This window comes from Oenanthe melanoleuca, chromosome 2 (assembly GCF_029582105.1).
Source record: "Oenanthe melanoleuca isolate GR-GAL-2019-014 chromosome 2, OMel1.0, whole genome shotgun sequence".
NCBI lineage: Eukaryota > Metazoa > Chordata > Aves > Passeriformes > Muscicapidae > Oenanthe > Oenanthe melanoleuca.
In genome coordinates this window covers 26,999,279-27,013,379 of record NC_079335.1, presented here as the reverse complement: position 1 = coordinate 27,013,379, position 14,101 = coordinate 26,999,279, and the positions used below count along the sequence as shown (strand labels likewise).

General features: G+C 37.4%; 1 protein-coding gene across 4 annotated transcripts in view; it reads left to right on the top strand.

Moving 5' to 3' along the window:
• RALYL (RALY RNA binding protein like) overlaps positions 1-14,101 on the top strand; it is a 364,670-nt gene that overhangs the window by 327,152 nt on the left and 23,417 nt on the right. For 2 of the 4 annotated variants that reach the window (XM_056485415.1, XM_056485414.1), the window contains 4 exons: positions 114-161; positions 3,441-3,604; positions 4,277-4,357; positions 12,788-12,901. In XM_056485415.1, the coding sequence (XP_056341390.1) occupies positions 114-161; positions 3,441-3,604; positions 4,277-4,357; positions 12,788-12,901 (407 nt within the window). The remainder of the gene's footprint in view (positions 1-113; positions 162-3,440; positions 3,605-4,276; positions 4,358-12,787; positions 12,902-14,101) is intronic. The other 2 variants (XM_056485416.1, XM_056485417.1) reach the window with 1 other exon arrangement.

Genomic DNA, 14,101 nt, shown 5'->3' with positions numbered 1-14,101 from the left:
CTTTGAAGAAGGGATAGAAATTTGACAATAAGCCAAAATTACCACAGAAGCTTTAATCAGTGTGTATTTTCCTATAAACCAGCTCATTCTTGTTTTTCTGTGTTTTTCCACAGTGGTTATGTCTTTGATTATGATTACTACAGAGATGATTTCTACAATCGGTATGTGTGCCTCTATTTTTGTACATCCTACATAATTTCTAATGTTTGTTGATAATATAATCCCATCCTTTGGCTAAACAGGCCAGTTCTGATTTTATCTATTATTCATTGCATTATTTCTATCAGAAGGCTATTTTTAATATCTCACAGAGAAGATTACCACCACCAAATTTATGCTTACTAAACAGGTCTTTTACTTTTATCCTTCTCTAAGAGCTTTTTGGGGTATTTGCTGTGCTGAACAGTTTAATGGTGGTTTCATAGAGTTTTTCAAGGCTTACTTTTGCTGCCGTGTATAGTGGCTGCAAAATTCTTCAGTATGATGTTCCTGGCTTTGTCTTTTCATCCATGTGCATGAAAAGATACAGTGTGTCCTCAAGAATGTTCCAAGAATGTTTAGAAGTCCAGAAGAACTTTGAGAGAAGCAAAAGCACACTAGTTTTGGTTTTGCATCTAAATCACCATGCCCCCTTTTAGGACAAAGCTAAAAATAGTGAGATATAAACATAGGAAGTAGAAGCTCTCAAAGCATTTTAATCCTGCTCATTCCAACCTCTGCAGCAGGAGTAGCACATGTCCTGTAAAGAGTTAATTTCCATAGGCTTTTATTTACTTTTTCCAAGGTTACTGCTCTGAATTTCATCTGTGGAATTGTATGTTTTTAAACAGAATAGTGTCTCTCATTTATACCACATGAATATTAAAGTTATATGTCTAGTTTTTTCCTTAATTCTGTATGTTATGGGTAGCAGAAATTATTAATTGTAAGGATTACATTTTCATAAAAAAAAAAAACCAAACTTATTGGACGTTAAGGGTTGTTTCTGTGGAACTTGGGGTCTCTCTTGATAATTGTGTTGGTATGGAAAACCATTGACAGTGAAATGTATCCATAGATATATTCAATAGTATGATTTTTTAATTTAGAAGCATTTCAGAATTAAGACAGCAGAACATTTATGGTAGAAAACCTGGATATGAGGTTGGCCTCATAAGGCTGGATGTGCTGCTCTTTTGAAAATGAAAACCATGCAAGGTGAACAGACTCTTAGATACAGGTTGATGGAAGGGAAAGATGAAAAACTCAATATAGTAGTCATGGAAAAGAAAATCCATAGAGAATTTGGTGTATGAACTATTTGCAGGAAATACAAATTAAGAAATATAGTCATGATTCTTTGAATTTTTGAACTTCTGAACTTTCTGAATTTCTATGTTTTATCCCAAACCAGAGATCTTGTTTTTTATTATTTCAGCCAATTAATATCATTGGCTTTTTCACCTTCCTGAAGAGAGAATATGTCTTTCTTACCTTGACTAAAGCAGGGATGGGTTCAAAAAAGGGTGTCAGGAATGGATAGTTCTTTGAAATAAAAACTATATGAAGACAGATTGGCAAGATCAGAAATGTAAATTTAGAAGGGTGACTGAAAGAAAAGGTAGAGTTGTATGCACACTAATGATTACTGGGGAAAAGAATTGTTTGGGAACTGAGCAATTCTCTTTATTATTTCTCATATTACAAGCACAAGAAAAACAGGGACAGTACTTCCAAACTATAAATGGAAGCATTGTTTGTTAAAATAAAGCATATTATTGAAATATATAGAACGTCATAAGACAAAATACCAAGTTCAAAAGCTTTGCCTCATTTCACAAACAAAAGTAGGAATGGACTGATAACAGTCACTTAGATAACTGTTCTTTTATATATTCTGAGAAAAGTAAGCATAGTTTCATATTTCACTATATTATCTAAATTCAAACTATTGGAAGCTAAAAAAAACCTCACCTTTGGACTAATATTCACATTATGAACTTTTGCAAGACAGCTTATAACGCTTCAGAAACTTTTTTTTCCTGTAACATCAAAAAAGGGGTTTGTGACCAACCTGCAGATAATTTAATATGATGAATGATGAGTGACAAACACTAATATTTGTGTTAAAAGTAGAAAGAAGTGGTTTAGTGTTCATCTCCACATACAATCCTTTAGTTATGCTAACACCAGCTAGAAGCTGCTCATTTGTGGGAATATTTGAGGTCATGGATTTCAGTCAGTGAGTGTGACAGGATCTTTGTGTCACATTTTGTGGACAGCTATGGAAAAGGAGGGTTACACTGTCTGAAGGATTGCAGTACAGACAGAAGTGTGGTTTGATTTAAGCACTCAGTATGTACTTGCCAGAAAATGGGTTAGAAGATTTGACTCTGCTTCCTGTTCAGCATACTGTTAGATGCTGTGGTGAGTGAACTACTGTTTCTTGTGTGTCCTTTTTCAAATGTGTATCTGTCTGCCCAGCTGGGTGACACTATTCACAACTGTGAAAATTTTACATGCAGTTTTAAATTCCATAATTACTAGTTGCAAGTAAATTTGAGAATTTTTACGAGGATGTTGCCTAACTCTCTGCTTCAGACTCTGAACTGGAAATTCTCTTTTTCTAAACTTCCTTCTCCTGACCTATCATATCTAGAGTACATATCTTTTATGTTCTAAATATATCTGTAGCTTTGATTACCTTTTCTACTGCCTTTATTTCCCTCTACACAGGGGTTAGTTACCTGCTATTGATAACTGTATTTTTAGGATTAGGCAATTCTATTTGGGAACAAAAGTTCATTTTTGTCATAGAATATCTTTTATTGGCTGTAGTGGTAAAAGTATGAATATCTGCCTGCTACAGTGGCTTTGGTTTGAACATTTTTTTCTTTATTAAGCATACTTGGGTATTTTAGTATTTCTACACCAATTCATTCTTGAATAAAGAGAACATATGCAAAGACTTTTATTTCACAAACTTTAGGATATTTCTTTATGGTGATGGTTGTCTTCAGGAAAGTTCACTTTTCTACTTTACTTTTACATCTTTAAGAACAGCAGATAGAAAACTAGAATTTAAGCCATGCACGTAATAAAGGAGCTGAAATGTCACAACAAAATGTGCTGCTGTTGGCTGTGAACAATGAAATAATGTGGACCTGTGGAAAGCAAGTTATGGATTTTCCATACAGCAAATAGCAGAGTCCCATAATTCATCCTTCATTTAAATGACACACAAAAAATCTGAGCTGGTCTGTGCACCGGTGTGTGACTGAAATCTGAATAAGGCACTTAATGTGCATAGGTCCTTGAAATCTAATTTGACTTGATATAAAGTGATTACGGTTTCAAAGGGCAATTTTCTCAAAGATAACATGCAAATTTAGTTGACAGAGCTCCCATGACATGAAATCAGAGAGGGTTTTCTGGAGTCCAGCTGACTTGATCTTTTCTAGGTTGTTTGATTACCATGGCCGTGTCCCCCCACCGCCCCGTGCAGTGATTCCACTCAAACGTCCCCGTGTGGCTGTGACAACAACTCGTAGAGGCAAAGGGGTTTTCTCCATGAAGGGAACATCACGATCCACTTCAAGTGGGGCTTCTTCCTCAGGATCCAAATGTGAGTTGCTCATCTCAGTTGAATATTATTGAAACAATGATCCTAGCAATTTCTGCCAAAACAGACAGCTGCCGCTATGTAGCCCTCTTGCAGTCATTTCCTACCCTAAATGTCAAGCTTGAAAAATTGGTTTGAGTACCAAAGCTTCCAGGCCTTTCCTGCAAGTCAAGGAGCACATTGATGACATTTTTGAAGGAGATTCTTTCAGCATTTGACCTGTTCCCTTGGCCTCAGAAAAAGCCTCTTTAAAATCTCCTCTCAACCTGATTGCTCATCCACCGTGAGTTTTCATGAACTGCTGGAGAAAAAAAAAAAAAAAAAAAAAAAGATAATAATCCATTTATAGACAGACAGAGGCACACTGATTTCTGTGGAGACTTGAAGGTTGTATGTGAGCTGGTGGGAATGGACTGGGAGGGGGGCAGGGGAGGTCGGGTTATGTGTACTTTTTCTTGCCGGATTTCTTTGAGTGTAGAAGGAGGCAAAGTGACTTTGTCTGTTTCAAAGGAAGTTCAGAACATGTTTGGCAACTTGGGCTTATTTAACCCTTCTTTAGTGAGTTGTCCCTAGAAGAGCTGATGAGCAATAGGCACTCTCTCCTCCAAGCTCTCCAAGCTCCCCACTCCCTTATATGTCCTGGGAACTTCATCTTCCTCTTCGTGCATCTTTCAGCACCCACCCGTCTTCCCCTGCCCCTTTTGTGGAGTGATACTGTCCTTGGAAGCATCACTGGACGAGGAAGAGAAAGATCAGGTAGGGATCAGATATTAGAAAGAATGAAGGAACTTCAATAAATCTTTTGCAGTACTAGAGTGGCCAACAAAACATCATGCTGTCTTACCACAAAATAAGTGAACCCATCATCAGCACATCTTACTGAGAGGAGTTAATTATGGCATCAACAGGACCCACTCTGTTTGAATAACATATTCAAATCTTACATGCTAGTATCAAAGAAGGAAGATGGACTTCCTGAGCCCATTAGGATCCATTCCTGATCCTATGATATGACCTGATGATATCAGAGACCTTGCAGGAAATCATGTAATAAACATGTAAATGCATGTGTCTGAAAAAATGGACATGTGGTAAACACAGCTAAAGATAATGTTTGCAGCCAGGAACAAGGAGCTCAAGACATTCCTTGGAAAAGATTATGTTTTTACAGAAAGGCTCTGTTGTGTGTACAGTTAAATCATTTCCAAGTCTCCAGAGAATGAATGGGCTGGATGTCCATTACCACAAACAAGAGCTTTGATGCCTAACAAGTGGGAAGACTAAATTTAAGTGTCATATTATGAAGCTCATTCAGACCCTAAGAGGATGTCTGGGAGTACCAACACTTCCTTTGTTCTCTGGAGTATGAACACGAGTCTAGACATTTTCATACACACAGGTATGAAGTAACCCTTGAAGTAACCCTTGACGTAACCCTTTCTTCAGTGCTTTAAGTAAAAATTTATGTTTTCTTCTATTATTTTAAAAGAAAGGATGCAGCTCATAATCTTCACTTTAGGAAACTGAAAACTTAAATTACTTTTTTAGTCCTATTCAGTCCTTGGATCTTTGGGTTTTCACACAGTGAATCAAAGCTTTAGTTAGATCTCATTTGTTCATCATTTACTATTGCCTTATCTATATGAATACTTAGTAGTATCAGTGCATTCAAATGACTAATTGTTCTAAGGTATGCATTAATAAGAATGGGCTTTTTTGACCCACTTTGCCATGAAAAGAGAGTTTATTTTCAGATAAGTTTTTTATGTATTTTTCTCATTGTCCAGAATAGGAATAACTGTAAAATTCTTCTAGAGAGCTGAGGATTTTAGTGTTTGTATCCCAGCAGATGTCAAGAAAAGCTCTCACCCAGAAATCTGAATTTCTGTTGTAGTGAATGAGACAGAGAATATCACATTAACGTAATGTAATATTTGTTCCTCAGAACTACTGCAAAATTTTCTTTCTTTCTTTTGTATTTCAAAAAATGCTTTCTAATACTGTGTCAGGACTAAAATATCACATAGCATAGATTATAGGATTCAACACTAGTCCAAGCATACACAGGCACTTTTTATAAGCTTTCCAAAACACTGCCTGCAAAATATGGCAAATATTGCAGAAACTGTAAATTATTTAATGGCAGTGCAATAAGGAGTGTCCAGATCCAAACAGTGTTGTGCCCCAGTGGAGGTATCTTTCAATGTATTCAGGTGTGATCTGAATTCTAAAAGTGTCAGTCTTAGACAAGATCACCCTTAGATCCAGTTCTTTAACTGAGCTGCTAGATGCATCACTGAGAACATGGGCTGACATTTTGACCTTTGTTGGGTTTCTATCCTCAATTCATTACAATGACAATTGGAAAAAATGCAGCAATTTTTCATTGTGATTAAATAAATTGCACAGAATATTCTTTCTGCATGCAGCACATCTCTAAAAGGATACAGACACACAGTATACAGATTTTCATGCCTAATTTTCCCATAGAATTACTTCTCTTTTTTTTTAACTCCAGTCAACCCATCATAAATGTAGAAATATGATTTTGTTGACTTGGATAGGAATGTAATCAGCTTATTGTAATCTTTATCAGAGAAATAGTGGAGCCATTCCATTAGAACTTCAACTAAGAAAGTAGAGAAGGTGTGTTTTGCCACTTCCTTTGCCATTTTCTTGGGAAAGTTGGTTATATTGCATTGTGGGAAGATGCAATTTAATATTTTGTGGCCCCTTACTCTACACAGCTAATCTGAACCCCTTGAACTAATTCACTGCCAATTCTCATGTCAATTTACTGTTAAGTAAATAAAGGATTTCTTCAAAAAGGAGAAATATATAGTTCATGTGAAGGAAGCTATTTTGAGTTTTAATGAAATGTAAGACCATAAAACACCTTCATTTCAAGCTTAGAATTAATAATGTCAAAATTGTATTGATAGTGCTTGGAAGATTTCACCCCCTGTAGCAAAACTCTTATGAGATCTCTTTCCCTAAGAGACCTTTCAGATCTAAGTAGAAATCTCATAGATATTCACACTCAGCCTGGATCCAGAAAATGAACCCTACGTGTCATATTAAAGGTCTGAACACAGGAGACCCCTAAGTGAAATCATCAGAATCAAAGGACTCACTTCTGAAAAACAGAAATGCAAAGGCAGAAGTTTATTGTTGTGCAAAGATATTACAAAAACATAGTATCAAAAATGCCTTGCTCATTGATGAGCACGTATGCAAAAACAATATCTGCCAGCACAGTAAACTCCTGTTTGACTAAAAAGTGACAATATGTGTTTTAAATTTGCTTCCAAAACATAAAATACATTAGGAAGATTTGCTTTCTTTCCTAAATCAATTAGTTTTCCAGGAACAGTTATCAATATTTTGGGTTTGTTTGGTTGGTTTTTTTAACTCCAAAGACTAGAAAAAAATAAATCAGCACTTCCAAATTACCAGAAGTAGCTCATAAAATTAAACATATTGATGGGTAAATCACACATATTAGTTCTTCATGTTAATGGTATGAAGCAGTACATTCAAATTGCTATTTAGAACTGGGAAGAACCCACTTTTTATTACAATGTAGAAATTAAAGCTCTCAGGGTACACACTTTTATTTTACACATCTGAAATCAAGAGGAAAATATCAATCAAATCTTTTATACTCTGTGTGCTTGAAGGAGTAGATACTTAAGACGTTAAAATATGTTTTGAATTATGTCTTTGAATTAATTCTGACTCATAGACTTAAGCTTCATCAACTGATCCATTTTTCAGTGATATAGAAAGTAAAATATGTTACAATATTTTGTATTAAACTTGAAGGGCTTAGATAAAAATGCCTGACATTTCTTCCCAAAGAAGAATGTGGATGAATCAGTTTGCAGTTCCAGCAAAAAATGTTTCACAGATATAGTTGTAGTTCAACCGTAGCACTTTCATTTTTAAAAATCTGATTTACCTTGATTTTATACCTCTTATTATGCACTGGATGTGGTAGTCTCCTTTGCTTTTAGATGCTTCAATGAAAGATGCATTCTGGAAGGCCACAGAGGGCTGGAAAGGGTCACTGAATCAAATTCCTTACTCTTGCAAGTAGTGGCATCATCTAATCCTTTAATACACATCTTAAAAGTAGTTAGGGTTTGGATTTTTCCTGTTTCTTGTAATTTCCAGCTTACTTGGTTTCTCATTTGATCATATTCTTTTTTTTTTACACTGTCTTAGTACAAAAGTATTATTTCTTTTTACCTTTTCTTGTCTTCAGCAAACAAGAAAACCACTTCTGTCACACTAAAGGCTTTCCATTTTTATGGTCATCTTCACACCTGCTCTCAACATTTACCTGCTAGAATTCAGGAGTCTAACCTGTACTCACCAGGTCCTCATACAAAGGCAATACACTTCTCCATCTTTAGCAATACATAATTTGGCACACCCTAGCACTGTGTTTTCCTTCTCGTGGTTACATACAGTGACAGTCTATTATCAACCCAAGGATCATTCTGACACTGTCTTGGTGCTAACATTAGGGCTTCTGCTGTTAAGTGTAGGCATTTTTTTCAGTGAAATCTCCTCATTTTTCCTAATGCAATATTCCTTAAAATCACCTGATGTTTTCTTTCATTCCAATTTATTCTGCATTGGTGATATTTTTCAATTTCATGTCATCATCAAATTTCACCTGTTTATCTACATTTTTGCATCAGAGTTGTTAAAGATATTTAGCCTTTGCTAATCTCATTAGTAATTATTCTCCCTTTCAATATATGCATTTCTGTTAACTGCTGTCCTTTATTTATCTGTTTATTGTAAAAAATTCCCAAACAGTAAGTTACATTATTTTCCTACTCTATTGCTCAAAAGAAGATGAACAGATATTTTGGATACATGCAGCTCTGGTGTCATGTTTATCAACAGCTTTCTTTCTTGTCTGAGATCAATTTAAAAAAGAAAACAAAACCACATATGTTTTAAAGGAGAATTATATACTCAAAAACAGGACACATGGAGCACAGGATTTATAATCTTTAAATTTTATCTTTTTCATAACATTGCCTTAAAAGCCTTAAAAGTTCTTCCCAAGTGCTATCACAGACTCAAAAATGGTAAAGTTTGGAAGGGACCTGGAGCTACTCTGGTGCAAGTGCCCTGCAAAGCAAATTTCCCAGGACTGTGTCTGACCACAACCATGGAAAGAAAAAATAAAATTCTTGTGTTTAGATGAAATTTCACATGCTTTAATTTATGCCAAAGGTCTTTGGTGTGTCAGTGGGGTCTACTGAGAAGAGTCTGTCTTTGTCTTCTCCATTCCCTGTTGTGCTGGGGAGCCCAGAGGTGGACACTGCTCCAGGTGTGGCCTCACAAGTGTTGGGTAGAGTGGTTTGGGTTTGGCTGGGGCAGAGTCACTTTTCTTCTCAGTAGCTGCTGTGGGGCTGTGTTGTGAATTTGTGCTGGAAACAGTGGTGATGACACAGGGATGTTCCAGTTACTGCTGAGCTCACACAGAGTCCTTCTCTCCTTCACCCCACCCCACCAATGGGCAGGGGCACCAGGAACTGGAGGGGACACACCTGGGGCAGGTGACCCCAGAGGGCCAAAGGGATATTCCAGACCATGGTATCATCTTCTACAACAAATTAGGGGAAGGTTGGCCAGGGCTTGTTCAGGGCACCTGTCAGTTGGTGTTTTCATTTGCACTGGTTTTATTTCTTGGACTTTATTTCTTTCTCTGTTGTTTTCCTTTTCATTACTATTGCTATTGCTATTGCTATTGCTATTGCTATTGCTATTGCTATTGCTATTGCTATTATATTGTATTTCAATTAATAAACTGTTCTTAACAGTCAGCCTATGAATTTTCTCCCTTTTACCCTCCTTATTTTCTTCCCCCGATCCTTCTGGGTGTTGGAGGGAAGTGAGCAGCTGTTGTGCTTAGTTGCTAGATGCAGTTAAACTGTAACAAGGAAAAGATGTGGCTCATACTCAAATTATTTTTCATCAAGATCCTTCATAATTTGACTTTGGTAGTTGCTGGTTACTACAGAAATACCCACTACACTATAATTGAGAGTGGAATTTCTCTAGGAGAATAATTTTGAAGACTTGTACAATCCTCTGCAGGGTAAAACAATAAGCAATTCAAGTAATTACACCATCACAATGCTGGAAACAGAGTGAAAGTTTGGAACTTCACAGACTTGTTGAGATTTTTTTTTCTTTCTGTCCTTTTTAGTGTTAACTTGAAGTAAATTACTCTATGATCATGGAATCATAGAATCATTTAGATTGGAAAAGACCTCCACATCATCCAGTTCAGCCTTTAACAGATCACCACCTTGTCAACTAGGCCATAGCACTGAAACAGTGGTTTTTTTGAACACCTCCAGGGGTGGTGACACCTAGGCTGTCATTTCCAATGTTTAGCAGCCATTTCCATAAAGAAAATACTTCTAACATCCAGCCTGAACCTCCCCTGGTTCAGCTTGAGGCTGTGTCCTCTTGCCCTATCACTAGTTATCTGGGAGAAGTAGACACCTCCCACCTATCTACAAGCTCCTTTCAGTTTGTTGTAGAGAGTGATAAGGTCTCCCCTGAGCCTCCTTTTCTCCAGGCTACACAACCCCAAATCCCTCAAACGCTTCTTGTATGAATTACCTCCTTTCACCAACCTCATTGCCTTCATTGCCCTTTTCTGGACTCACTCCAGCACCTCAATCTTTCTTAAACTGAGGTGCTTAGAACTGGACACAGCACTCAAGGTTTCTCACCAGTGCCAAGCACAGGGGGACAATCAGTGCCCTGCTCCTGCTGGCCACACTGATACAGGCCAGGAGGCCATTGGCCATCTTGGCCACCTGTGTACACACAGTGGCTCATGTCCAGTCACCTGTTGCCCAGCACCCCCCTGTCCTTCTCCACTGGGGTTTGTTCCTTGAACCCTCATTGTTGTCTTGCTCCTTCTGGTGCCATCTTCTTCCCAGCCTAGTTTTTCCAGGGACAGCACATGGAAGCCCCTGTGCAGCAGACCTGAGTCGAACAGCAGTGCTGTGTGTCTGTTTCCTTGTCAGACTCAGATGTGCAAATGTACTCTGCTTTGCTTAGTACACTGGAAACAAATACCATTAGGTCCCTTGCAGTGTCACTTCTGAGTCTGACCTTTGGGTTTGGCCAGCCTGCAGTTTGCCAGTCAAGGGAGCATCCCTGACACAAGAGCTCGGCTGCACGGAATGTGCTGCCAAGGGCTTCATAGTGGCTGTAGCTGCCAGCACTCAGCATTCCCCATTGGAGCAGTTCACACCATTTCACTCTGGATTCTGAGCTACCTTGTTATTCCAACATGGACCAGCCACTGCCCCTGGGGAACCAGTAACCTTCTAAATATACAGTTGTCAGAATCTTAACGTTTTATTTCAGATCTGTGGGATTGGAGAGTGACCCGTTAGTTCTCTAAGAACATTTTAAGCCTTCACTCTATAAATACACAAAATAATTCCATTAAATATTGTATAGCATATATGAGTCTAGCACAAAGTTTAGATTTATGCTTTTTTCTTTAATTCCTTCTGCTCATCCAATGTGATATCAGAGGTTTCAGGCTATACTGTGAGGTAATCCAATTTCTCAATATAAGCAGGATTAAACAAGTGCATTCCCACACATAGCAACCTGCTGCCTTTAGCTGACATGTCATACTATAATGCACATGGCCGAAACTCTAAGATAAAAATCTTTGGTTTCTACCTCAGTGAATATGCTACAAGTTTGGAATAAGGCTGATTTGAAGCAAAACACATACTCATCAACTATCACTGGAATAGGCAATAGCTTGTCTTCACACTTCATCATCAGATTGACTGCCCAATAGAAATTACCTGGGACACCATGATAACAGACATGGCCAAAGATCAATGAGCAGGACTGGTGCAGCAAGATGCAGCCAGAAGACCCTTTTGACAGAAAGGGAACTGGTTCTTCATGGCAGAGCACCCCTTTCCCAGGCTCAGTAAGGACCCTCCTGTTGTGTGTATCCATGCTCTCGACACAGAGACCAAAGTCAATGCACATCCTCCCACTGCAGTGGTGTACATATGTATATGTATATATATATGTATATATATGTGTGTATATATATAGCCCTGTAGCACAGCTCAGGGCTCTTCCAGTGCCAGTTCCTCATGGTGATGGTGCAGCTCTGTTGACTACTCTGGCCCTTTATAAATGGCTTTATTCTCCCATGCTAGCATTTTCTCATTGCTATTTTCTCCTCTTGACCTTTTCCACATGATATCCTAGCACAGACAGGGCAAGTGAATTTGATTGGATCACCTTCTGAGCACAAAACACCTGTTCTGATAATGCCAAAATAATGAGTTAATTTATGAGAGTTGCAGTGCTATTTCCCTTGAAGCCAAAATATCTCCAAAGAATTTACTCCTTCTTCACTTAGACAATGGGAATGCAATAATAAAGAAAAATGAAGAGTAAAGCAGTGCAACAAAGATTTGGAAACTTCAGCTAATAATTTATAGGTGATGCCTCCATGTCCTTGGATGTGATCATAAATGAAATCTTTTCATATATTATCCATAGCTGGAAAAAGTACAAGAAATTGCCAACTGAAACTGAACTGAAAGCTTTTGAGGCAGCAAAATGTGACACTTCTTGCAGTGAGTTCTTTCACTTGCATTCCTGGCTGCCCTAGCACTTATATTACCATTCATTCTCGCTGAGAAATACATACTGTAAGGGTTCTTTTTATTATTGTCAGTATTATTACAAAATAGTCCAGCAAAATAACATTGCAAGACTGTGATGTGTCTGTCATATTTGAATTATTCTTTCACAATAGGCTGTTTTAAAGTAAAAGTTATTTGGAATTACGAAGATTTTTTGAGATGTTTTTCCTGAAATTATTATTATTGAGCAGCGCACATTACATGGAGTCTTTTGAGCAACACACATTACATGGAGTCTTGCCATTAAAGCTTAGAATTCTGTGGATTTCTAGGATTCTGCATTTTTAACAATGCTAATTGTTAAAGCTAAATCTCTGAAAATATTAACAAAAATGTGAGAGTAGAATTTCTACCAAACAGAAAAGAAAGAACATGTTTTGCTTGGGAGAGGGAATGTTACCACAAATATAGTTTATTTCATGTTTTGCATTTTGCTCTCTTTCCACAGTGAGATCAGATGAGTTGCAAACAATCAAGAAAGAACTAACTCAAATCAAAACAAAAATTGACTCCTTGCTAGGGAGACTGGAAAAGATTGAGAAGCAGCAAAGAGCTGAAGCAGGTAGGTAAAAGCCATTTATAGTGAAATGAATTAAATTAGAACCTGGTTATCAGTGAAGCAGACAGACTAAAGAGAATGGAAGCTTTCTGAAATTTTGGTACTTAATGGAGGCCTGAAGCAAGAAATACTGAGATGATAGATTAATATTCTTTACAGAACAAGCATCATCATTTAAAAATGGTTTTTTATGGTGTAGTAGAAAAAAAATAATTTCTCTAGTTGTTCTGGAAACAAAACATCACTAAAAACTGACTAAACAGAATAAAGCTAGAAGTTTTTGACCATGGGGATGCTTGTGCTGGCTACATTAAGGATTAATAGATGGTGTATACCAGTAATTATTGCCTGAGCAATAAGCAGTAGGTAATAGTCACAAGATGAAGCAGGAAAAAAGTTGTGCTTGATATAAAGAAAAGAGATGCAACTACGCCATACAGTGAGTTGACCAGAGAGACCACACTGGTTCCATCCTTGGAAACATTTAAAACTCATTGGGCTCAGGACCCATGGACCTGGGCCAAAATGTGAGTTTGTCCCTGATTTGAAGAGGGATTGGACTTGGAAAGCCCAGAGGCAGTTTCCAGCCTCAGTTATTGAGTGAAGCTCTGGTCTCTTTGTAAAACTGGTTTTGCTTTTTTCTGGCTTAAAAAATTTTGATTTGGGCAAGCCTTGGGAATGAAAAAAATTACTTTATATTTAATTTTATTTATAATTTACTTTATAATTTAATCAAATCAGTGCAGTGTTCATTTTGTTAGATGAATGCTCTCATCTGGCAGCACTTTAAAGCACTTTAACTGAGAGTTATAAGGTTGTATTTTCACCATGATAGATATAAAAACAAACTCAGTTCTTATGCCTGTCCATGGCATTTTCTTTACTATTTCCTTATAGATCACATATATATTTTTCAGGATTTTTATACTAGTGAGTTGATTTTCTGAGAATCAGCAGGGAAATGGAAGCCTTATCTCATGAAAAACTCTTTTTTTTTTTCCACTCCTCTCTTCTGTGAAGTTTCTGCCTCAGAACCCACAACTGCCTTGGTGTCTGGACAGTAGTCAGTTACATGAAGCCAAAAACCCAACAGGACACATAAAGAGAATTGTCAAGACTGTCTAAAACATTACCGGGAATTTGCAGTTGAGGGTTACAAACCTGACACAGTCAAAGTATAAATTTAGATATGGATGTGTCCTG